Source organism: Gavia stellata, chromosome 20 (assembly GCF_030936135.1).
Source record: "Gavia stellata isolate bGavSte3 chromosome 20, bGavSte3.hap2, whole genome shotgun sequence".
Classification (NCBI taxonomy): Eukaryota; Metazoa; Chordata; class Aves; order Gaviiformes; family Gaviidae; genus Gavia; species Gavia stellata.
This window is the reverse complement of record NC_082613.1, coordinates 15,166,751-15,190,233: the sequence shown is the minus strand read 5'-3', so window position 1 is coordinate 15,190,233 and position 23,483 is coordinate 15,166,751. Positions and strand designations below refer to the sequence as shown.

General features: G+C 53.4%; 2 protein-coding genes across 2 annotated transcripts in view; one reads left to right on the top strand and one right to left on the bottom strand.

The window, feature by feature from the left end:
* NECAB3 (N-terminal EF-hand calcium binding protein 3) overlaps positions 1-23,483 on the top strand; it is a 30,002-nt gene that overhangs the window by 1,962 nt on the left and 4,557 nt on the right. Inside the window, exons 2-7 of the mRNA XM_059827309.1 lie at positions 3,099-3,123; positions 4,162-4,270; positions 11,249-11,274; positions 11,621-11,718; positions 22,792-22,928; positions 23,120-23,241. Coding sequence (XP_059683292.1) covers positions 3,099-3,123; positions 4,162-4,270; positions 11,249-11,274; positions 11,621-11,718; positions 22,792-22,928; positions 23,120-23,241 — 517 coding nt within the window. The remainder of the gene's footprint in view (positions 1-3,098; positions 3,124-4,161; positions 4,271-11,248; positions 11,275-11,620; positions 11,719-22,791; positions 22,929-23,119; positions 23,242-23,483) is intronic.
* ACTL10 (actin like 10) lies at positions 20,300-21,403 on the bottom strand. The gene is given in 3 exon segments (XM_059827026.1): positions 20,300-20,754; positions 20,757-21,175; positions 21,177-21,403. Coding segments are annotated over 3 exon segments (1,101 nt in total).

Genomic DNA, 23,483 nt, shown 5'->3' with positions numbered 1-23,483 from the left:
CCATTGTAATTGTTTCTCTGTGCAGACATCTCAAGCTTCTGGGAGATTCGTCCTCCAGGCTGGTGCTCGGGGCTTGCTTACTCCCCTCGGCATACGAGAGGTTCAGAAAAGCTGTTTGGACAGCCCGCAGTTTATCGCCGGTGCCTGGCTGCAGCCCGCATTAGCCTGTGGTGGGTCGATGAGCACGGTGTCCCCAGGGCGGCTGTCCCTTCCCTAACAGCCGTTGTGTCCCTGGTTGCATGTCCAGCAGCCACGGTTGCTTCCAGCCCTGCAGCCAGGGAGAAGCCCTATAACGTCCCTCCTTCCCACGGTGGGGGGATTCATCCCCAGATAAATGCCGGTTCAGTGCTTCTTCCATCTGTCCCAGTGTGTCTGCTGCTGCAGGCTCCGAGCGGGGCTGCGGCTGCTTGGACCCAAGCCCAGGAGCCGGGGGCCAAGGGAAATGTCTCGGGCTTGAGGCAGTGTCCATGTTTCTGAGACTGCTAGGCCCCCCGAGTGCAAGTGAGGGATTGCTTGTAGGGCCTCTCCAGCAGCCGACAGACCTGATCCCATTCCCAGCCTGACTTTGCATCACTTTTCCCTGGTTTTGTCCCAGGGCTGCTGTCTGCACCAGGCTCTTGCACCGGGAGCAGCACTTACCTGCCATTGCCGTGCACGTGCCTGTGCCCCAGGGGGGCCAGGGGTTGCCCCGTGGAGTGTGGAAGCGGCTCTGCGCTATTTTTGCTTGGCTGGAACTGGATCCTGCCTCGCGCAGAGGAGCCATCGGTGTTTCCCGGTGTGTGCAGCGCTCACTGAGGCACCCTTCTGCATCTGGGGTCGGCCGAGGACGGGCTCACTGGAGGCGGAGAGGAGCCCCACCATCCCTGGGGGACGTGGAGCAGATGGGGCCTTGTCTCACAGGGCTCTTGCAGTTCCGCTGCTTGCGCCACATTTATTTATTTTGAGCTTCAGGCAGCTGTTATGTGTGCACTGGCAGCGCTTTTTGAACGCACCACGGGAGCAGAGGATCCTGTGCAAGGAAAAAGCATCAGCTCTGTTTGCTGAGGTTCATCCTGAATCCAGGATGGGCTCACCCCAGATTAGAGACCTTCTTAGCCCCATGGGATCCCCCCCCGAAATTGTGCTCTCCCTCTTAGCCCGCAGACAGACCCTGCTGAGCAAGGCCAGCCTGTGAGTGGGAAATGTTTGGCCTCCCTTGAATCTGCATTTGTTAAGTGTCTGGGTGACACTTGACTGTCTTTGGGATCAGTTAGCTGGCCTCAGTGACATTTGGAGTCATAGAGATGTCGTTGCATGAGCCACATGTCCCTCCGATGACAGAGGGCTTTGCAGGTTTAAGCTTTTGCCTTGATGGAAAGTGGCATGCCGAAGGCAGGGAGGTGGCAGGGTGGCACAGGCAGGTGGGACCCACGGGTGCTGCCTCTGCCTGCAGGCAGAGCTTCCCCTGCAGCCGGGGGGCCCTGGCATGTGTAGCCCTGCAGCCATGAGACCCCTGATGCACAAGCGAACCCTTATCCTGGAGAAAGTTTTGCTTTAAAACCCAGAGAAATCCCCAGCGTGTGGGAGCTGTGGGTTCCCGTCTCAGCTGGTAGTGGTAAAGCGCATCCATCCAGCGAGTCCTGCGGGGCATTCAGAGAGCTCCTGCCCTGCTTTCCTGCAAGGGAAGCAGCCTGGCCGGCTGGAAGCCCACATCCCGGAGGGATGGTTACCTAACCCTTGTCGGCTCAGGACAGCCTCCGTTCCCTGCAGTGGTGTGGGTCGGGAGGAGCTTGCCTTGCTCAGAAGAGCATCCTCCAAGGAGGTGTCCCTGCTCCTGGTTTCAGTCGAAGGGGACTAGGGAACTCTCTGCTGGGAGCAGCATCGGAAAAGCCTCTGCCCAATTGCAAGCCGGCAGCTTCCTTAGGAGTGAGCAGCAGAGGTTTCTCTGGACAGTTGTTTCTTTAACTCAAAGCGATTTTTTTAGGGACATATCAGTGGTTAGATACAGGCTTGTGCCCTCAAAACACGCAGCAAAGCTGTCAGTGAGCAGTGCAGAAGGGAGCTGGGGGCGGAGGGGGCAGCTGGCAGCAACACATCTTCCAGCGGCAGGGAGCAGAGCTGGTCTGGGGGCGGTTTTATCAGTGGTCTCTGCTTTGCAGGTGTATGGAAAAGAATATACCAAAGTCCGCTTTCCCCTTTTCCTGCCCTTTTTCATTCCTGATCTTTCTTCAGACTTCTTCATCAACCAGGATGATTAAAAAGGATGATTAAAAAGAAGAAAGTTGCCACACACACAACTTTCTGTCGTTGGCTGCGTTAGGATGTGCTGGCCAAAACCTTGTACTGTTTGGTCTTGCAAGATGTTCCCAGGCTTTGGAAATGATGTTGTCCCTCACTGGAGTCAGCCCCAGACCTTCCGATAATTATTGGTGAGAGAGGAGCCAGGCAGGGATAAGAAGCCCCAGCTTTCTCCTGGGCTGCGGGCAGAAGCCGTGTGGTTGGGAACCTGGGTTGAGACCCTGAATTGGAGCAGCTCTCCAACTGTGCTTGAATTAGTTACAGATTAATTAATTCATTAATTATTAATTACAGTGTGTGCGCATGTTGAGGTGTCGCAGGAAGGATTGTTGTGAAGGGTGATTACAAAGTGCAGGAAAACAGCTGCTTCTCGGTGCAGACAGTTGACGTGTCAGCGGTGATTCACAAAGTGCTCCCGTTATAAAGTGGTTTTATGCTTAATGTTCTTTCATTTAAAGGGTCTGAAAAATTAAACACTTTCTATCACAAGGGTGTAGCAAAGCCCTTTCTACTTCGTCTCCCTCTATGTTCTCTAAAAGATGCTCAGTGTGAGTGCTGGGCTCATTCAGGTGGCAGTGGCCATGCTGAGAGCTTTGCGCATTGGAGGCAAGAAATGGTTTTGTTTGTAAAGGGGAGTTTCCCCGGAGCAGCCTGTGCAGTGCCGGCCTGCGCAGCCTTGGCAGCGGGGACTTCTCCGCAGCTCCTCAGGCTCCAGGAGGCAGTTTTCCTGTGGTGGCAGGGCCAGTTGCTGCCTGGCTTGCTGTTCAGCCACGCTGCTCTCCCTGCTGCCTCACTAAACCCTGTCGTATTTTCTCTTGCAGATTTTCCGGCGAGCTGACAAGAACGGTGAGTGCTTTGTTCCTGCTGCTGCCTCCCCCTCCCTGCCCAGGTCTGGGCGAAGCAGCGCAGCCCATCCCCGCTGGGAGGTTTGGCTGAAAGAGTGAGGGAGGATAAGGGCAAGCAGCTCTCCGGCTGCAAGAAAAATGCTTTTCTGCTTTGCCTAGAGGAAGAGGCACTGGAGCAAAGAGCCTGGCCAGGGGCTAGGGAGGTGGGCTCCCCCAATTCACTGTCCGTGTGCCATGCAGGACAGAGCCTCTTCTGAGCCCTTCTGCCTGCACACAGAGGGTCTCTCTGCTGCACTGCTAGCAGTGAGAAGGGAAGGCAAATCAAGCCATGCAGCAGGTAGCCCAGGGCCGTCAGACTCTTTCTCTGTCCCTTGCAAGATTGATTCAGTCTCTGCACTCACTCTGGGATTTACACGTGCCCCCTGGTTGGTTGGTCCTGTTCCTGTGTACCTGCTGGAGCCTCTGGTATTTGAGAGTTAAACTCTGCTACCTGGTTTTTAATTTGGCACCCATAAACTAAGAAGTCCAAAATCATAAGTCATTTCTCTGAGCCTTCCTGCTCCCTCTTGGGCTCTTCTCCTTCATGGTAGATTGCAGGCTCCAGGAGCCACTTTTGTTGCAGATCAAAATGCAACTCAGGAGCTGAAGTCCTCCACAGAAAGGAAGGAAGAAGCTCAAGAGGAGTCAGTGGAGAGATTTTCTTTCCATAAAAGCCTGATACTGTCCTCACTGTGCTTGGACAGTCATCTAAGTACAGAGTGTCTGCATGCGTTTCTGAAAACGTTGCAGTGGGGTCTTTTGGAAGGGGCTGAAATTCCCACCTGAAGTTCCAGCAGCAGTGGCCCTGCTTGCCAGTGCTCCTGGGTTTTTGATGGGGACTGGTGGGACATGCTTTCAATGAGATATCTGCTCTAATTATTATGCACAACACGCCCAATCGTCCTACGCTTTCGGTAGAGAAGCTGCTGGGAGGATCGCTGGGGCCTGTATGCTTCTTTCTGCAGATATATAATTATTCTTCCCTTTTATTTAAATGCAGATGATGGGAAGCTGTCGTTTGAGGAGTTCAAGAACTATTTCGCTGATGGAATCCTGAGCTCGGAGGAGCTGTGGGAGTTGTTCAGTGGCATTGACAGGCGTCATTCAGAGTAAGTACTGTGGTGGCACAGAGGAAAGGAGACGAAGGAGGGTATAAAACTGCTTGACTGTAGATGGAGGACATTTGGAGGCGGGTGTGATAAATAGGGTGAGATAAACCTACCTCTTGTAACACGCAGATGTTAAAACCCATTGAACACCAGCTACGAGCACTGGTGATAAGAGAAGCCAGACATTTTGAGAACAGTCGTTATCAGATTTACTGTAGTTCTGTAAAAGCAAGCATCCATTTAAAATTACATTATGTTAGTTTGAAAAATGTATTCCAGAAATATACAGCTCTATAGAGCAGGTTGTGTGTCTGCAGGAGGAGCATGTGGTGGTGTGAGGACGATGCACAGACTGTGCAAAGGCGCAGACTTTGCCACTGCTGACACAGGGAACCGCTTTTCACTTATGTAAGAGCTGCTTTCCACCAGAAGTGGGCCTTAAGAGTGTAACTGTGAATTTAGGCCAGCTACTTTTAAAAAAAGAAACGCCCAAAGAACAGAAGGCACTTAGGGCACTTAGCCCTCGTCTCCTCTTGACTGGTGCTATCTAGAGGAGTCTGTTGGTCTCAGCTGGGTTTCTTATCCCAGTCTTTCGGATATCAGTGTGGCCTTGCTGCGATCCCTCTGCCCTGCCTGCCGCTGTGAATGAGTGTGTTTTGGCACTGGGAGAAACTGGCCATTGATGAATTGCATGTCTGGGGGCTGCCTGTTCAAACGGAGGGGTGCTGCTGGGGGAGAAGGTGGCTGCAGCTTCCTCCTGGTCTCAGGCGGCAGGCTGGGCTCTGGCTCGTGCCACTTCCCTGGCATCCCAGGAAGCATCTCCTGTATCTCTCTGACAGCCTTGGCCAGGGCAGCATCTGAGCAGGTCCCCGCCGGGGAGAGGTAACTCGAAGCAGCCTTACCTGCACGTGCTGGTCCCAGGGCTCTGCAGGGAGCCAGGGCAGCAGCACGGAGGGCCTCTGCCATGCTGAGATGCCAAGAGCCACTGAATGCCACAGAGCCACTGACAGAGGATACCCAGTGGTTCCTGGCTGCAAGTCCCCACATCGTGCACCCGGGACTGGGGGAGTGGGGATGATTGACTCCTGCCGAGTGTTGGGTTGGTGGGTTTAGGTGATGCCCCTGCTTTAGTGATGGGGCAGAGAAGTGGGCTGGTGTGTGCAGCCCCTGGTGCCTCTTTCTTTTAAGCCTGGCTGCCTGTTGCTGCCTGTCCTGCCAGTTGGGCTTGTTGGATGTGGGCAGCAGGAGGTGTCTCCTGAAAATACCTCTGTCTCTTTGGGCTTTGATCCCAGGGAGTTAGCAGTGAGCTGTTCCCTTTCCTCTGCAAATGCTCCTTTCCTCTCGCTCCATTGTGGGGTGACCTTGGAGTCACCCCCCATACAATACTGCTGGAAAACACGGGTTGCAGCAAAGCAGAGAGTTTTAACCATGCTCTTAACTGAATGGTGAAGATCTCCTGGTTTACCATTGCTTTCAGGTCGGGCTTCTTCCGTTTGTCCAGAGCAGATAAACAGGACTGACCGAAGGGCCCCGTGTGAGTGGGCTGTCTGAGAGCCATGCACGGCCCTGGCTGCAGCAGTGCTCTCTATAACTCGTTACCCATAATGACGGTGCGGTAGCTATGACAACATGGCAATTGCAGCATTGAGCTGGTGACATCTATTAGCAGGGCTTGACCATTGGGTCTTTGATCTCTTTCTGCCATGAAGAGCAGAAGGGACCCTGTGGACAGAGCTGGTTTCTAAATTCCTGCATGCAGTGACTTCAAGCAAACGTAGGAGACGCCATCCCTCCAGCCCTGCGAGGACACCCTCATCTCTGCAAGAGCAGAAGGGAAAGTCCAGCCCTGTGGCCATTGCAGGTGTAGTTCTTGTTTCTGTCCCTGGCTGTGACTTGGTCCATATGCATGAGCGCAGGGTCAGTGCAGAGGACAGCTTCAGTGTGAGCAGGCAGGAGCGGGACGGGACGTGGGAGGTGGCAGCAGGGAACTGTACGTGATTTCTTCAGCTTCATCCCCAGCTTATGGAGGAGGAGGAGGGACCTCCCAGAGATGGAGCCTGGCGCTCAGCTTATTGTCTGGTGAGAGACATCCTGCCGCCCTGCAGACAAAGTGGGGCAGCACTGCGTCTGCCAGAGTGCTCTGATCCTGACCCAGAGTCACGTGTCTGCTGGGATGAGGGACATGGAGAGACAGGCCTGTCCCCAGGGAGGCGTGACCCCGTCTGTCCCCAGGGGCTGCCCGGGGACTGCTTGCCCGCTGTGCAGCGGCAGGTAACAGAAATCAAGCAGTGTTCAGTGCGCTGGGCCTCACAGAGGTTTCCGTGGCTCTGCGTTTAGAGCTGGGCTTCTTGGCATTCGTTTTTGGGGTGTGCAGGGGGACTGGCCCCTTTGTACAACCTCTGGGGTCTTTTAAGGGCTGTGCTGGTGCCCTGCTGTCCCCTCGACGTGGGGGCTGGACTGCCCCTTCCTCTGGGCTGCCTGCTTGCCTTACACTTGCATGAACTTCATATTTCTGAGAGCTGGCTGAAATTTGCTGCCAGATTCGAGAGTTATTACCTGAGGTAATACTCAAAGTATTACAAAGCTGGAAAGCAACTACAAGCTCTACAAACATATCTGGCGTGTTTCTTTCACATCCCGTAGCTTTTCTGATGATGGGAAGGTTTCACCCTTAATCCAGTGGGTGGATCTGGCCACAAGCGTGCTGTGTTCATCAGGTCTAGGCTGAAACTTGTGTTTCTTTGTAAGTGCCAGCCTGACCCAAGGAGAGACAGTAACAGAGACCCTTATACCCAGGCACTCTCCATGTCTGGGTGACAGAACGCTGCCCAGACACATCCTGACCCTCACCCTTCACTGTGAACCTGCAGCTGCTCCCCTGGGTCCCAAAGCTGACATCTGGGAAGATAAATATTTCAGAGGTCGCAGACATTACTTGTTCTCCTTCCAGAGAGCTCACGGTACCACACTCTCCTTTTCTCCCCATCCTTTCCATCTGATCTTTGCTCTACCTCCCATCCACCCGATGCTCAGGTGGGATCCTGTGGCTTGTGGGTCAGGCACCTCTCTTGGGTTCGGTTCAGATTTTACATCTCCCCATGAGGCTTCTTTCGTTAGGTATTTCTGAAAATTGTTCCATTTTGGCTTTAAAATATCTCCTTGCTCTAATTCTTTGACATCTAAAAAATGGTGTTGAAACCGAATTAAATTCTTTATTGCGATTTGGTACAGCAGCTAGGTCCACCGTTTCGTTTAGCTTGTGAGAAAGCTCCACGCCAGCTCTGGCACTGGCGCAGAATAGAAAGATTCATCTTCCTGGAAAAGTGCATTTTCATCCACTGAAGTGTCTGGGTGAGAAGAGACAAATGTTTTTGAAGGGATGAAAAAGCTCCATTGCTGCAGAAGCGTCTTGGGAGACGCACAGTGCAGTTTGCTCTCTGAGTGCGTCCGTCTGCAGCCCAGCCAGGCGGGAGGGCAGCAGATCCCAGGGTCTCACGGGGACAACTTGATGGAGAGTCAGTTACAAAGGGCTTTGGACTGAATGTTGTAGTGTTGCATAGGTTGCATGCCTACTGCTCTTTACAGGGGACTGTGAAACCTGCCTATGGAAGTGTTGCGTGGACCTTATGTGTTTTTCTGTCGTGCATCCATTGGGAAAATTTAGAAAAATTAGGTCTGGCAGACTCTCCTTTGCATGAGAGCGGTCAGATGGTGGTGGCAGGAATTGGGTACAGACTGCTCAGAGCCCGTGTCTCTGACCTGGAGCGACAAGTGAAAGAGGTGGGAGTGCTGACCTGGTGTTTTTTAAAAACTCTCAGAGGAAATAACCTCGAGCCTCTGGTTCTGTGGAAGAAGGGACTTGTTTGAACTTTTTTCCCCTCTCTTTAGTCAGAGACTCAGAGCCGCAGCGTCTGCCAGTCTTTGAGTGATGGAGAGTGACTGAAACATTCTGGGTCACGCTGGAAAGGTTTGGAAACCAAATCTGTGATGGCAGCAGAGGTTCCCAACATGATAAATGGTAAAAATAAAAAAAATTCCCATCTGCTTTGCTGAAGCTGATTGCTGTTTTCTTGCATAAATTCCAGGCACATTCTGACAAAATCCCAACAGCATAATGATGACAAGATCCTTCATCATCAGTTCAAGTTTAATTACAGTTAATCAGTGGTTTGAGCACAGTCAAAATACAGCTATGTGGAAATGTGGAGAGTCTCAGGATGAGTGCTTTGGAGGCAGACGATGGCTCTTCTCTTGGAGTGGGAGAGGGGATGGCAGAGAGAGGAACAGAGCAAAGCCTGCTGCCCCATTGGAGCCCTGCAAAATGGGTTGGAATTTGATGTGCAAGTTCTTTACGTGAGCTCCTCCTGGTTTCTGCTATGAAGTAGCTTCTGGAAGCATGAAAATGGCACCATTGGTCCTGCAATTTGCTTGCTGTGCTCTGTCCTGCCCCTAGCTGTGCCCTGGGGGCTGCTGCAGGATGCGGAACATGGGAAGAGGTGGCCATGCAGGGTTGCTGACAGATCAGGCTGCGCTGGGAAGGGAGCAGATCTTTCACTGGACAACTCCCAGAGAGCTGATTTGTGCCACAAGATCTTGGCGATTGGTTCAGTGTTTAACTGTTCAGTGGTTTAGTGATTGATTAGTTAACAATTGTTTTTAAGCAGCAAACAGACAAGATAGAATTATTAATAATCTCTGGCCTCTCCTTAGAAGCCAGAGGGTTGGTGTTGATGGTAGCTCTTTGTCACGTGGACACTTGCTTGCTAGAGCTGAGATGGGGAACGGGACAGTGGGTTGAGCTGGTGGCCCCTTCTTCCTGGTGAAACCAGTCCCAGCCCCAGGTTCTCAGTGGGGACAGATGCAAACGCCTGGGTAACGTATGCATTAGGTGTTTCACTGTGTATTTTGTTATCTCATGTCCATATCCCCTCTTTCGTGATTTCTACCCATCTCTTGGATGGGAACTAGTGGCTACAGTTATTACTCTGGGGCATGGGTCTAACAAGCAGTGCTGCAGATGCTATGGTGCCAAGTCTTTTGTGGCAGTGCAGCAGCTCTGCAGGCTCCAGGCAGCTTTCAGAAATACATGGAAAAATTAAGGAGCAAGACATTTTTCCAGTTTTAATTTGTGCTTCAGACCCCAGTCACTCTATCTAGCAGAGCTGTGGTTGGATGCATGGAGCTGCTCAGAGATGGGATCAGCAAAGTTTGATGGAGTGGAGTCGGCAGAAGAAGGGGCTGTGGTTTTGCTGATTATCTGTATTGCGTCTCAAGGGAAACACTTTTGTTTATCCACTTTAAAAACTGTCTGCAGTGCCAGGACAGTGCGCCAGAGCCCTGCCTTAATCAGCTCCTGCAGTAGGTGTTTAAAATAGATGAGCCAAATCACATCCTAAAACTGCCCATCTCCTTTGCCTAATAGCTAAACAGAGGGGTCTGCAGTCCCGCTGCTGTGGGTCTGCAATGATGTCTCACACCAAAATATTTTGATGATTTGAAGCACTGCCCATTATTAAAGTACACTAAGTGGAAGTCCAGCAAAGAGAGGCGCAGAAACCAGCCTTTAATGTTTGGGGGTAAAGCTGCAGGAAGATTGTGCTTATATTATCACACCTGAACTTGGCATGGCATTTTGGACACTCTCCTCTAATTTCACCTTGGTGCATTTTTGCCCCTTTGCCTTGTGAGCAGTGTCAGTGGGGTGGCGGGGTGATGCGGCCATGGTTTGACTTCCCCTGGGCAGCAGCACTGCAGCCGTCCTTGCGCTTGGAGCCCAGCAAACTCCAGGTATCACTGGTTCCTCCACATGTGACAGCACTTAAACGCTTAAAAAACTCTCTTTCCTGTTCTATTCTACTTTCCCAATCAGAATTAAAAATGGTTCTAATCATTTAGGGGATTTTGAGACAGCAGAGTTTCTTGAGCGGAGGCTGATCTGAATAAATGATATCCTGGGGCATTTCCCTGCAGGCTCTGCAGGTGATGCAAGGCATTGCAAACAGCTCTGCCTCCGTGCCTTTGGCCACCTGAGTGGATCCAACAGCTTCATGCGAACCCATGGTTCTGCTTGACATCTCCTCCTGAAAACATGTGGCTGTTCCTGGATGTTTCCTCCTCCCTCTCCACCCCAGCCATGCCTTTATTAGCAACAGGAGGGACCTGTCCAAGCCCTGCAGGGATGCCAGCATTGATTCTCCAGTGCAGTGCTCTCTCTTACTGAAAAGGGGTGGCGGGCTGGCCTCCGCCTCCAGGTTTTTGAACCCAGATCCCTTCATTAAAGAATGGCCTTCACGGCAGGAACAACCCCTCTTGTGGGCTGTGAAGCAATCCAGCCCCCTGCCCTAGGAGCCTGAAGGCAGCCCCCCATCACCTGGGCTCTGAAGGCAGGGAAGAGGAGGAGCAGCTGGGGGCACTTGTGGGGCAGATGGGAGAGGAGGGGTCCTGGTGCCATGGGGCAGCCATGAGGGAGGACCTGGGCTGAGGTCAAGGGAGACATGAGGAGGGAGCCCTGGCTGAATGCTTTGCACCTTTGGGGGAAGAGGTTGGGTTGAAGAAGCAGCTTCTGGGGCTCGTCAGCTCCAGGGTTCAGAAACGGGGCTGCCAGTGCAGCTGGGTGGCATGGGGCACTGCCTGCCTCCCCTAACCTCCCGTGCCATCCTGCTCTCACAGACACTTTCCCAGCACACTCCAGCTCCAGGAGATGTTGGTGGAGCAGCTTTGCTTGCTCCTTCAGCCCCCAAAGCAGAGGTGGTACTCTGCAGCCCTGCCTGGGTGCTGCGGGTGCTGGGCATAGCTTCTGAGCTGCTGGCTCTAAACTTGTGCAGCTTTTTATTTTTCTAATACAGCTTTTGAAAATATGTCAGAGGAGCAGTAAATCCACTGGGGGCTCAAGACAAGCCCTCAAGACCCTGCTCACCACAACTGTTTCTCCCGAACCAGCCCCACTATCTAACAAGAGCTTATTTTTGTTTCTTGTAGCAATGTGGACACGGAGAAATTGTGCGGTAAGTAGGTTCATATTCCTGCCTCAGAGGGCTTCCTCTCTTGAGGGTCTGTGGTGGGGCTTTGTACATGTCTGACCTGGGCCTGGCTGGGCGGTCAAGTGGCACTGACAGTCCCTGTGCCTGAATCCCAGCACAGAGGGCGTCTGTGGTTTTCCTAAGGGGAGGGGACATTTTGCCCCTCGGGATAGGAAAGGACTCTTCATTTCAGTCCAGGTGGGACCGTGACTCTGGAGAGGGAGGTGAATGCCCCCCTGCAGTGCTGGGCTGTGTGCAGGAAGCAGCACTGCAGGGGAGGCAGGGATGGAGGCGCTCGGGAAGCTCACCGTGGTCTTCTCTCCTGCTTCAGATTATTTCTCGGCATATCTTGGAGAATACAGGAATGTGCTTTCTGCCCTGGAAGCTCTCAACTCTGCGGTCCTGGCAGCCATGGACAAAACCAAGCTGGTAAGGATGGGACCACAGGAGGGTGGCAGGCCAGGCAGGTGCATCACAGAAGCCATGGTGATCTTAGGTGCTTGCTTAGTGTTAAACTTGGGTGTCAGAGGCAGCAAATGTGGTACCTCCCGGATCAGTGGGGTTGCCTGTGTGTGTTTTGTTTGGCTCCATGTGCAGTGAGTGCCGCAGCAGCACAGCGTGCAGCATGCCTGGAGGAGGGAGAAGCCGTGCCGAAGGAGAAGGGTAGGGCTAGTGCTTTTGTGCTTTGGAGACGTCTTTGGGCTGTCCTTGTCTGTAGGGCTCTGGCAGCAGTTGTTTAAACAGCTCCTTGCAGACCACTTCCAGGGTCCTGCCTGGGGACACTGTTTCTGGGAGCATCGCTGCTAACCTGTGTGTTGCGTTTCTGAGCCAACACAAGGTTTTTTCCACAAAGCAGCGTGGCACAAAATGGGGATTCCGGGGTCGAGTCTGGTCTGGACTGACCCCAGCAGCTTGTACTCCCCACAGCCTGTGTTCACAGCGACAAAAATTGGCTGCTGGTGAGGGGGCAGGAGCCGCTGCGGTGGGAAGGCTGCTTTCGGAAATGGTGAGGTGCTTGGGAGAAGGTAGGAAAGGGTGAAACGCATTGACTTCCAGCCTTGTGCCGAGTTCATCCCTGCAGTGATTTCTCTCCCTCTCCCTGCAGCTTGTACTGATGGGAGGCAGATTGGAGGCTGCTAATTAGGGCAAGCAGCCTCCTGCTTTGTGAGCCCCCCTGCCTCTGCGTCAGAGGGCAGCTGTCTGCAGTGCACAGTGTCACGGGCTAAATACAGCTGTGAAAAAGCAGTGGCCAGTACTGGAAGGGACCCTCCTCAGGGACCAGCAGCCCCCTTTGCATCTGAAATGTATTAAATGGTTTAGCTGTGTGCTTGCGACTGATGCTGTTTTACAGCCATGGGAAGGGCCATCCCTTTCTTTCCCTTTGATGGGGTGGTTTGATGCTTGGTAAGAAGCAGATGAAGGGCATCATCCACATGCACACTGTCCACTCACCTATTGATCGGGCAGAGAAGCAAAGGGGGACCGGTCCCACTGTCAGCTCTGCAGAGTGATTGAAGTGGTGTTTGTGCCTCTGTAGTGTCAGTCACGATCTTGCCCTCTCTTTGAGTTTCCCTCTGGCCAGATCCAGCCTCAGCAGCGGGGAAATTTTATGCCAGGAGAGGGAATCATTTGAAAATGTATTTTCTCTTTGGTTCAGCTGCCCGGCCCCCTTCACAGTTATTAAATGCAAGTCCAGAGGGAGAGAATGAATCCTCTTCAGAGAGCTATGCTTTATTTCACTTCTTCTCTGGGTTTTGGTTTTTTTTTTTGTAATGAATTTGTATATTCATGTATTTCTCTAAAGGACAGTGCAATTACTGTCTGCTTCCCGGTATTGGTATGATGTATTCATTCACTTAATAGTTTCTGGTGCCACAGGTGTTCCCTGGAAAAGAGAAGCAGGTTTTCCCTGTTGAAACAGATTTTTGTGGATTTGTTTTTCCACTCATGGATCCGCCTGGAGCCAGGGGGCCAGGGCAGCCCGATGTTCACAGCACTCCTGTCACCCAGGAGAGGTCTGTGTTGATCTGGGTGCTCTGATCCCAACCCTGAGCTCCTGGGTGCCCTGATGCAGATACTGACCCTCCCGGGCAGCATCTCCCTGTGCTTCCCTGATCTGCTGGGCTCTGAGCCAGGGAGAAGGCAGGAGAGGGCAATGCTCCAACCCTGTGGTCAGGGCTCTTGCAGAGCTGTGGGAAATTTGCCCGCTGCTAGAGACTGGCAGAGATGATAAATGCTGCATTCTTACCTGCTGTGACCTGAATATATTCCCATGTTTGTATTTCCAGAATGGGAATCAATCTTGGGTTATTACCGGATTAGTGGGTTTATTAGGTTGGATTTTAGCCAAAGCTCACACCTCTCTGAGCCAGGGGAGGGGGCAGAGAACAGAGATTTTCCATATTACACATCTGCCCCTCATTTCTGTTGATTCATACACCTCTAATGCCACCATGGCTGAGGACGGAGAGCCCTGGTTTGGCAGAGAGACCACCCTCATGGAAGAGTCGCACGAAACTTCATCCTGGGAAGCTGCCTTTGCTGGAGATGCTACTGTGCTGTCTGCTGAGCGAACTGGAAGAGACCTGCCCGCTCAAAGGTCCCTCACCATAAAGCTGTGCTTCTAGAACAGGGCTGTGCAGTCAACAGATGTTGGAGGATCTTCAGTCCCTGCCCATTTTCCCCCAGGCTGTATTTAAGAGAGCTTCATGTGACTCCCGAGTAGGCAGTGATAACTGGACCAGCTAGAAGAAGAAGAAAGGAATCTCTGACTTGAGCTGGGTCTCTTCAGTTGAACCACAGCATCTCTGGTAGGGCATGGTCCATCTCTGGTAGTTCCTTACTTCTGCTGCCACAGAATTGCTCACCGCTGAATCCTCCAGGTACTTACCCCACAGCTGTAAAAGGCTTATGAAAATACGAGCCCACTTTACAAACAGGAAAACAGACAGAGAGCATGGACTGCTTCTTTAGCACAACAAAAGCGGAGCCTGGGAGATGCACTAGGCTTGCTGAGACCATGCCAGGGCAGTGAGCTACAGGGAGGAGAGAGAGGGAAATAAGAAAACCAAACTTCAGAGGGAATATGCCGTGGCTTTGTGTTTGGGAGCTGCGCTTTGAAGCAGTGCTACCAAATGTCTTTTTGGTATCGAGGATTCCCACCTCCGTGCGTGCCGTCGTGGTTGCTGTGGGCCAGGGTACCCGGCGTGGATCAATGGTGCGTCTTAGCGTCTGTCTCCTTGCTGGCAGGCTCCTCGATCTGCTGCCTGCCGTGTGCATTGTCGACTGCAGGATAAACACTGCGATAAAGCATGGGAAACACAAGCTGGGTTCGTCCTTCTCACTGTGTAAGTGACTGCAATTACTGTAGGAAATAGTGTACGTGTGGGCAGCAAACCTGCTTGTGGTCTTTTATGGATCCAGAGGTTGGCAGGAGGAAACCAAATCATTAGGGGTTCCTATGTTCCCATCACTGGGTTGGTAGAAACATGGTAAGGAAAAGATGTCTTTTCAAGAGGGTTTTTCTCCAAATTCTGTCATTCCCACTTACATTTGTAAAATATAACTTGGTAGCTATGCTGCACTATACTAATTAAAGCTTGTCTTGTGACTAAACTTTGCATTTGCAATATAATAGCGTCAGAGTAAGAAGTCAGCTGTGGAAGTACCTTGGGAAACAGCCTGATATTTCTCACAGGGGACCTGTATGCTAAAATTTTTCCATTCTCCAGTTTGCAGACACTGCAAACTAGCCCATAAATACCTCTCCAAGTCAGGTGCTCTTATTTCTTCTTTGGTGGGAATTATGCGATCACCTATTCCATTCTGTCCCAAGCCTAATTATTATCATAAGAAACTAATAAAACCTCTCAAAAGCAGACTTATAGCAGCTCTTGGCAACTTTCGGATTTTCATCTGGGTCAATGGACCTGAAATACCAGTCCACGACCAAAAAGCCTTGTGTCGTGCTTGCTGAATTATTTCCTCTGTGACTCTTTTCCATGAGTCTTTGCTATGAGCAGAAAATGCTGTGCTTAGTGAGACAGAGCACGTTTTTATTGAGCCTCTATTTACAGAGGGGTTTGAACTGCATGGTGCAACACCTGAGAAGAGGGTTTTCGTTGTTTGCCCCAAAGTGAGGAGTGTAAAGGGCGCCGGGCAGCTAAACTGAAGGGAAGGTGCATTTTTCAATTGATTCCCTCCCCTGGCTTGAAATTTTCTAAGTCAATGCAGAAGGGTGAAACAGCATTTGGGGCTCTCTTGAGAGATGGTTATTTCCATCCTTCTCTCCAGCACGTTCCCCTGGGCGTGCTGTGTTTGACGAGGCGAGAGACAGGAGGCAGCTGGCTTGTTGCGTGCAATGCTCGCCCGAAATATTGACGTGTCCGTGTGGGATCCTGCCTTGCCCTTGCAAGGTGGGCTGGGGCGTGCTGGGACCAGGAGGACAGGGAGACCTCTGCACAGCGAGCTTCAGGGCAGAGTCCCCTCTGAGCATGGTGTGCCTTGGGCTGGTAGTTGGGTTTTGGGGGGTGGCACCCCAGGCTGGTGCCTGTGCCTGTGTGTTAGGGGTGTAAAGACTGCGCTGGGGCGAGCTGCGGGGCTCAGGGCAGGCTGAATGTGTTCCCTGCAGCCGTGACACGATGTTGGTGGGAGCAGCTGCCTGCTCCTGAGATAAAACTCCATCCACCAACATCATCCACAGAGGACATCAGAATTAGGCCATCTTCAGGATGAAAGTTGAGAGGATGAGGAGTGCTGGGAGGCTGGCTTCACACTGGGGCTTCTCCCAGCACCTGGCCCTTTGAAGGGGAGCGATGTGGTTGGGGAGAAGCATCCTGCTCCCGTGCAAGGGGAAGCGCCCATATGCCAGGGCTGTGGGGGCCACAGCCAGCCCTGGCGGGGGGCTGGGGAGGATGCATCGGAGATGGGAGTGCACCTCATTAAGCGGCTCCACACGGCTGCGGGGGCTGCTTGCTGTGGGAAGTGCTCTCTGTGCTGAAAGAGTGGTGACAGTGTTTGGATTTGGACCAGCTCCTGAAATGAAACGGACTGTGCCCGGCCATGCGGTGGATGAATAATGCATCCTTTCCGCTGCGCCCCAGTGGGGACTCAGCCAATTAGTATTCTTCACCTTTCTTTCTTAGGCTTGTCCTGGGGAGGTTTGAGTGTCAGTTGTTCCCCTGTAAGCAGGGAATGTGTGTCTGGCCTGGCGGGAGCTGAGCAAGCACAGAGGAGCGGTGCTGGCGGGAATTTCAGTGCCTGCACCCCTTGGGAGCGAGGAGGTGCAGGAGTGGGCAGGGGGAGCGGCAGGGTCCCTGCTTGGGGTCCCCGGCCCCGTGCTCTCCATCTAAGGGGGCTGTGGGGAAGGAAGGCTTGTGGAAGCTGGTGGGATGCTTGGCTGGGGAAAGGCTGGAGATGCAGAGCTGGAGCTCAGCTTCCCACGGCCGTATCGGATTGGCTTTGCTGCCATCATCTTCTTCTGGCAGAAAAATGAGATTAATTTTCAAGCATGGATGAAAACCCACTGGCAGCGGGGTTGCTGGGCGGAGGGCTCTGCTCACCCAGGTGGTGGGGGGGTGTGGGGAGTAGCTGTGGCTGTCCTTTGCCCACTCCAGCATGAGCGCAGGGCAGTGCTTGGTAGATGAGCATCCTCTCCACCTACCTTCCCCTCCCGGCCAGCTGCAGCTGTGCCCCAGGTGAATGCAGCTTCGGGACTGGGCAGGTGGCTCGGCTGTGGTGCAGATGAACCAGAAAACCATGTGGGGCTCAAGACCCTCCCCTTGCCCCCCCAACAGATTTTTGACACCAGCATCAGAAAGGTTACATCCACATGCTTTTGTGCAGAGCTGCTGGAACTCAAGATCCTCAGTTCTGCCATGTGTTGGAGAGAAACACAGTAGGAATTGGAAATGTTTGACCTGAGTAATGTGGTAGCATTGCCGGACTCTATTTTGGACATGAAAGAGGGGGTTCATGGTGCTTGGGGGGGGTGAAGGCAGCCTAGCTCCTGGTTTGTGCCACAGCCTTGGGGGCTGTCATGAGGACCCCACAGGGAAGGCAGAGGTGACTCTGGTCCAGTCTGTGTCCTTGTCTTGTCAAGGGAAGGGGTTGACCTCTCCTGGTGGATGCTCCTTTGGAGCAACCAGGCTTCCTGCATCATGTGGAGACTCCTTCCTTGACCTCCCGCTGCCAGTCCTGTCTCTCTTAATGCTCAGTGATGTCCCGTCGTTTCTGTGTCCCTTGAGGAGCTGGGCACGGGGGCTGGCCATGGGGAGAGGAGTCTGCTCTCACAGCTGGGCAGTGCTTCCCAGCTGCTTCCCCCATGCAACCTCTGATCCTTTTGTAATCGTCTGCTAAGCTGAGTCTGTTCACTAAAGCAGCAGCAAAGCCAGGTAAGTGCTTTTCTGCCTGTTCAATGAGCTGAATTGGCTCCCTGAAGTACCAAAATTACAAAGAGCGAATTCAGTTCCCTGGTTTTCACCAGCTCATCCTCTGTACCCGGTGCTGAGCCAATAAGGGTGGTTCATCTCACATCGAAGTCATCACAGCAGAAGGACTGTCATGGAAAATACCCATTTCACATGAAAAACTCCTACTTTTTCAATGAAATCATCCAAACTCACAACATTTCAGCAGTAGACTATTTGGCTACCTGAGCAAAATGTATTTCCACTTCCAGCAACAATCAGGCTAAGAAGTGCCTTGTTTTGTACTCAGAGGGAAGCAAATCTTCCCCCATTCCCAAACCAGAGTGATTTGTCTCCTCTTCCTTGTGCAGCCCATCTTGGGCATCCACATCCTTGTGGTTTCTCCTCCTCCAGCTGCTTCGCTTTAAGCCTAAAACCCCCAAATGACCCCATCCATCCTTCAGAGAGCCAGGGCTCTCGCACCATCACATACTAAAGCAGCAGCGTGCAGCATCTGTGACACACAAGACAACTTCAATCGAACAACTGCCGCTGAGAGAAATGAAAGACAAACATCTTTTCTCCATCCCCGCTGCCTTCTGAAGGCTCTCACAGCACCCGGCCGCAGCAACCAGCCTTACTTGCAGAATTTGTAGAGGATCTTCTCAAAGACGAGCACGGGTCCGGTGCTGCCGAGGATGGTGAGAGGTTGGCCAGCAAAGAGGGAAAACACCACGCCGGTCATGGAGGCGCCCAGCAGCGACTCCATGGCACTCTGTCCGGGGAAGAGAGGCAGCAGTGAGTACAGAAAGCATTAGGGGGAAAAAAAACCCAGAGCAAACTCACTGCAGCAAGGACTTTTGCATGAGTTTTATCCTCCCCCGTGCCACCCAACAGAGAGAGCTGCTCACTATGTGGCCATCGGTCGCCTCCCCCAGCAGTCCCCCAAAGGTGATGACAGGGGACATGCAGGCACAGTAGAGGAAGAGGAAGGACGCCAGACACTGCAGCCTCAGACCATCCCGAAAGTCGCTCCAGAACCACGGGGCTTTTCGCTTCACATCCAGGATCAAACCTCCAAAGAGCCTGGAAGAAGGACAAAATAGAGACAGTTCTCCTGCAAGACCACATGGACTTTTCTTGGCTGCAGAAGGGCAATCACAAGCATGGAGTAATTTTCAGTGCTGAAAAGAAGCCGTCTCCTTCTCCCTTTTTACACCCACTAGAAACTGAGGCACGCCAAAATGCCCTCCAACAACAAAAATAAAAAGAAGAAAAAAGAAAAAACAAGACCTAACCTGAGAGCCCATCCCCTCTTATTGCAACACTCCCTTGCTCTGAGAAGCAGCAGAGCTCTACCTGGAGGTATTTGCACATCTGCTTCCACCCCAAATCAAGAAAACCTGTGTGCACTGATGCTGTGGCTGAGCCCAGCTGCCCACATCTCCCACCTGCCCAGCCCAGGGACCCAGCTGGGCATGTGGAGCCCCTTCACTGAACCAACTAACCCCAAAAACCTGCTCAAAGGCAAGGTGCATGCTCAGATTTGGGAGGCAAGCAGAAAAAAACACCCCAAACTATCAAAGCTTGCACCTTCCCGTCCGCTCCAGTTCAGGACCGCTGTGCTTCTCCGGCTCACTGTCAGAAGCACTGTCATCGAGAGCTCCTGGCATCTTCCTTTTTTCCTGTTCAAATGGAAATAAGAGAAAGACAGCTATTTGTAACCACTGGCTTGTTTTGCTTCTGGTCTGGCCATGTGACTGTGTCAAACAGGGACCTGGTGAATCTGGACCCCTGAACAGCATCCCCAGCTGCCTGCCGTCCTGCCCGTCCCCCTCGCACCTCCCTCCACCGCAGCACCCACCTGCGAAGGGACGTTTTTCGGGGGCTCGATTCGGATCGATGGATCCCACTCTCCAGGCGGCAAGACCGTGACCTGATCCAGAAACTCATCGATGCCGGCCACGAGGTCAGCCCGGTTCTTGGCTTTATAGGCGACGTCAGTGCCAAGATCAAAAATCACCTTCCATAGTAAAGTTGCTGCAGTGCAGGTGCTGTGTGGACCTTCTCCTCCTCAGCTTTTTCCTCCCACCCCTGTGGCTCCCCACAGACCTTGGGGGTCCTGCTGCATTCACTGACTGCTGGAAGGAGCTTTTCTGCCTGCTAGAGCAGCCCCCTTCCCCATGCCGGCAGCTGCAGGCATTGCCTTCAAAAAGAACAGCTTTGCTGCAGTGCTCTAGATGTGCACGGCCTCCGGCCTGGAGCATCGGGGCTTGGCTATTGACTGGCTGTACCTGGGCAGTTGGCATATCCTGAATTCACAGCATGAGCCGTGATTGTGTTGCCAGCCTGATTGGACACATGCTTATTAGAGTGATCGTGGATAGGCACAGAAATTACTCGGAGTGTAAATGAAAGGCAATTTACTTCTTTTGGAGCATTTGAATTGACTTCGCACTCCTGCAGCAGCGCAGATGCTGGCCCTTGGTCACCACCTCCGCCACAGCTCTGCCCGGAGCAAGGCAGTGTTTCAGAGACCCTCCTTCTGCAGGAGAAGCTATGCCCCGCTGGTGGGATGCTTTGAATGCACGGTCGTCGCCTGCCTACTGGAATATCTTGTGCACGTACTCGGCACCATGCTCCTGGTACTCACCCTTTGCCATCCATGTGTGCTGGAAGGATGTGAGCGATGCTGCCATCGAGCCCCCTGCCCAGGCTGCTGTGCCCCTCTCCGGGCTTGCCAGGACCTGAATCTGGCAGCCCGTTCCATGGAACAGGGTGTTCAACTCTAAGCACATCCTCTCGGGAAAGCCAGGAAACATCGAGGAGCCCCCTGACAGCACGATGTTACCCACTGTGTCCTTCCTGGCATGGTCAGGTACCTTCTGGAGGCTCTGCAAGGCCAAGTGGTGGAGCCCTGGGGAGCTTTGGTGGAGTAGCTTCAGTTGGAAGAGCGGTTCTGGGCAGCAGAACAGCTCCTTGTCCAGGGTTATCCAGTGCCCATCAGGGGCCTGAAATCTGCCTGGATGATGGTTACCTTGGTCATGGAGGTCTCTTCGTAGTCCATGGAGACATAGCAGCATAGCTTCTTCAGCTGGATCACTGTCTTCTTCAAGGCCTTCAGCACTGAGGGGTCGTTGGGGCTCTCCATCAGCAGGCTGTGCAGGTAGCTGGAGAGGCAGCCACCAGCCACCCCGAGGCGGTAAGTGGCCTCCCTCCAGGTATGGCCCAGGCAGACGGAGATGACATGGGACACTCCTGCCCCAGCCTCCACGGCCAGACCGGTGACTCTGCCATAGGCACAGAGGGAGAGGAACCCGGTGTTAACCATGTGCAGGACTGGCACCCCAAAGCTCTCAAAAAGCACCTCTGCCAACTTTTCCCTCTTGGTGGAGGGGCAAGAAGGGGATTCGGCCATGAGCACGGGCTGTTCTTCTGGGAGGACTTTCAGGCCACAGAAGGAGAGGTGGCTCCACACCATCCCAGTCTTCAATAATGCCGTGCTTGAGTGGGTAAGTCCTGGGTGCTGTGGTGAAGCCCACCGTGCTTTCAGCAGTAGTGGGATGCCGCTGGGTTTCCTACATCATGCCTGCACTGCAGGGATGCAGTGACACGGTCCTTAGCACAAACGTGGGCTTCTTCTGGCCTGGAAAGCCTGCCCGGGTGAAGCTGCTGCCGTTGTCCATGACGACTGCAGGCTTTGGCATGACTGGCACTCCCGAGGGACGCCAGGGAGGGAGGAAGAGCCTCACCCTGCAGTGGAACAAGAGAAGTCTTGTGGGGGCAAACCAGACCAGCTACCTGCTCTGCAAGGGAGACTGCGGCTCAGCCCCAGCAGAGGACGACTGTGCCTGCCCTAGAAGTTTCTGTCTCTGGGTACATGCCTCAGCCTTTCCTTCTGTCTCCTTGCTCCCTGCCTCGCTGAGCATCCCTCCTTGGGTACTTTGTCTCCATGCCTGGGGGCTGGAGATTTGCCCCAGGCCCTTAGCTCGTCTAACAGCGCAAGGATAAAACTCCGGGTGGTTTTAAGGAAGCAAGTGAAAATTGGACAGGAATGTAGAGTGGTTGGACCAGGCTGCAGGGAATGGTGCTGCCAGCAGAACCCATAGCACGTGGAAAGGAGCCATACTCCAGGCTGCGGCTGTTCGTTGCACCCAGATTTTTGCCCAGGAGGATCTGTGGTCACAGCTGGCAAAGGAAGGAAGGAGTTTGGGGTGCCTGTGTGTGTGTCCACGCACTTCCCTAGCTCCCTGTGCTTCTCAGACGTGCTCCTGGGGCATGGCGTGCATCCTGACCCACTGTTTGGGTGCCCTCTGGGACAACTGCCTTCTTGCCAGGATGCATTCTCCCCAGTGCTTCCTGTGTGCCCCCCTGGACCTGCCTGGGCATGCAGCCCCATGTTCTTGCCGGACACCTCCAGTGCCCTAGGGTGGATGGGCTGGGGCTTGCAGGGGCTGTCACTCACGCTCAGTGGGTAATGTGGAGACAGGCTGTGGGGTGGCCCCAAGCACAAGCGCACGTTGCAAATTCAGCAGGATCTCTTCCTGTTGGAGCAGAGAGGCTTGGCACTGTCTTCTTGGGGAGAGAGGGCATGAAACCAGCCCGCCACCCTGTCGTGCCAGTGGTGGGGTGCTCACTGGTAGTGGCTGCCTGCGCGGGGGGGGCTGCTGCAGGCTCTCAGCCCCACCAGCCTTGTCCCAAGAGCCCCAGTGCAAGCAGAGCAGTGTGTGAACCATTGGGTGCAGAAAGGGGTGCTCTGCCTGCCCTGGAGCTCTCCCCGGAGCTGGGGGCTATTTCTGCAAGCAGCCTTTACCTTGTGGCTTGGGAATGTCCATCTGTGGTCCGCTGTGGCTCCCAGGAGCTTTGCGTGCAGGGGAGAGGGTGTTTCACGCTGTGCATTCCCTGTTGTGATCTCATAGGCATGTACCCAGAGGATGCTTTTGTCCTACAGTGTCATTGTTTCCTACAATAACTAAAAATTTGATTGGAATCCACCCCGTTGGGTTTATTTAAGGGCCAACCCCTTCCAGATGCAGTTCTATTCTCTCCATGCAGAGCTGGAGGCATCTGACAGATCCTCTCCACTTCCCTGCAGAGGTACGAGACCTCCTCGAAGATGGAGCAGTTCCTGACCCGTTTCCTGCTGCGGGAAACCATGCACCAGCTGCAGTCCCTCCAGGCCTCGCTCGAGTGTGCTGTGGACACCGTGGAGGAGCAGGCGGGACGGGAGAGGTAATGGGGTGGGACATGCCGGTCCTCCCCCTCTCCCCACCACCACTCATGGGGGTTGCAGCATGGGGCAGGACTCGGGGTTCCCCTGGGAGGGACATCTGGGAGCAGGATCTGCCCTTTCCAAGCCCACTGTGAAGCCGACCCATATAGTGAATGACTTCAACCCCTCCTTTTGCATTTTATACTTTCAGGAAGGACATAAAGAAATCTGAGACCTCGGTTGGCCTGAGGTCAGGGAGACGATGTGGGCGCAGAGGACAGAAGAACGTCTGTCTGTCTCCGACGGACCCCTATTCCGGGATGCTAACGACAGGTATCTGCAGCCTGGCCATCCCTTGGGTTGGTGTCTCTGCCCCACTGGAGCCTGGAGTGGGTGTGGGAGCAGCAGCACTGGACAGCGGGGGCTTGTCTAGGACAGAGCCTGGACCATCGCACCCAGAGGCCAGCTGGAGCTTCTGTGGGATGTTGTATCTCTTGACCAGTGGGAAAAATTTCAGGAGAAAAACAAATCTTTTTTTTGGTTTAAATCAGAGGTTTAGAAGCTTTTGTGGTTTT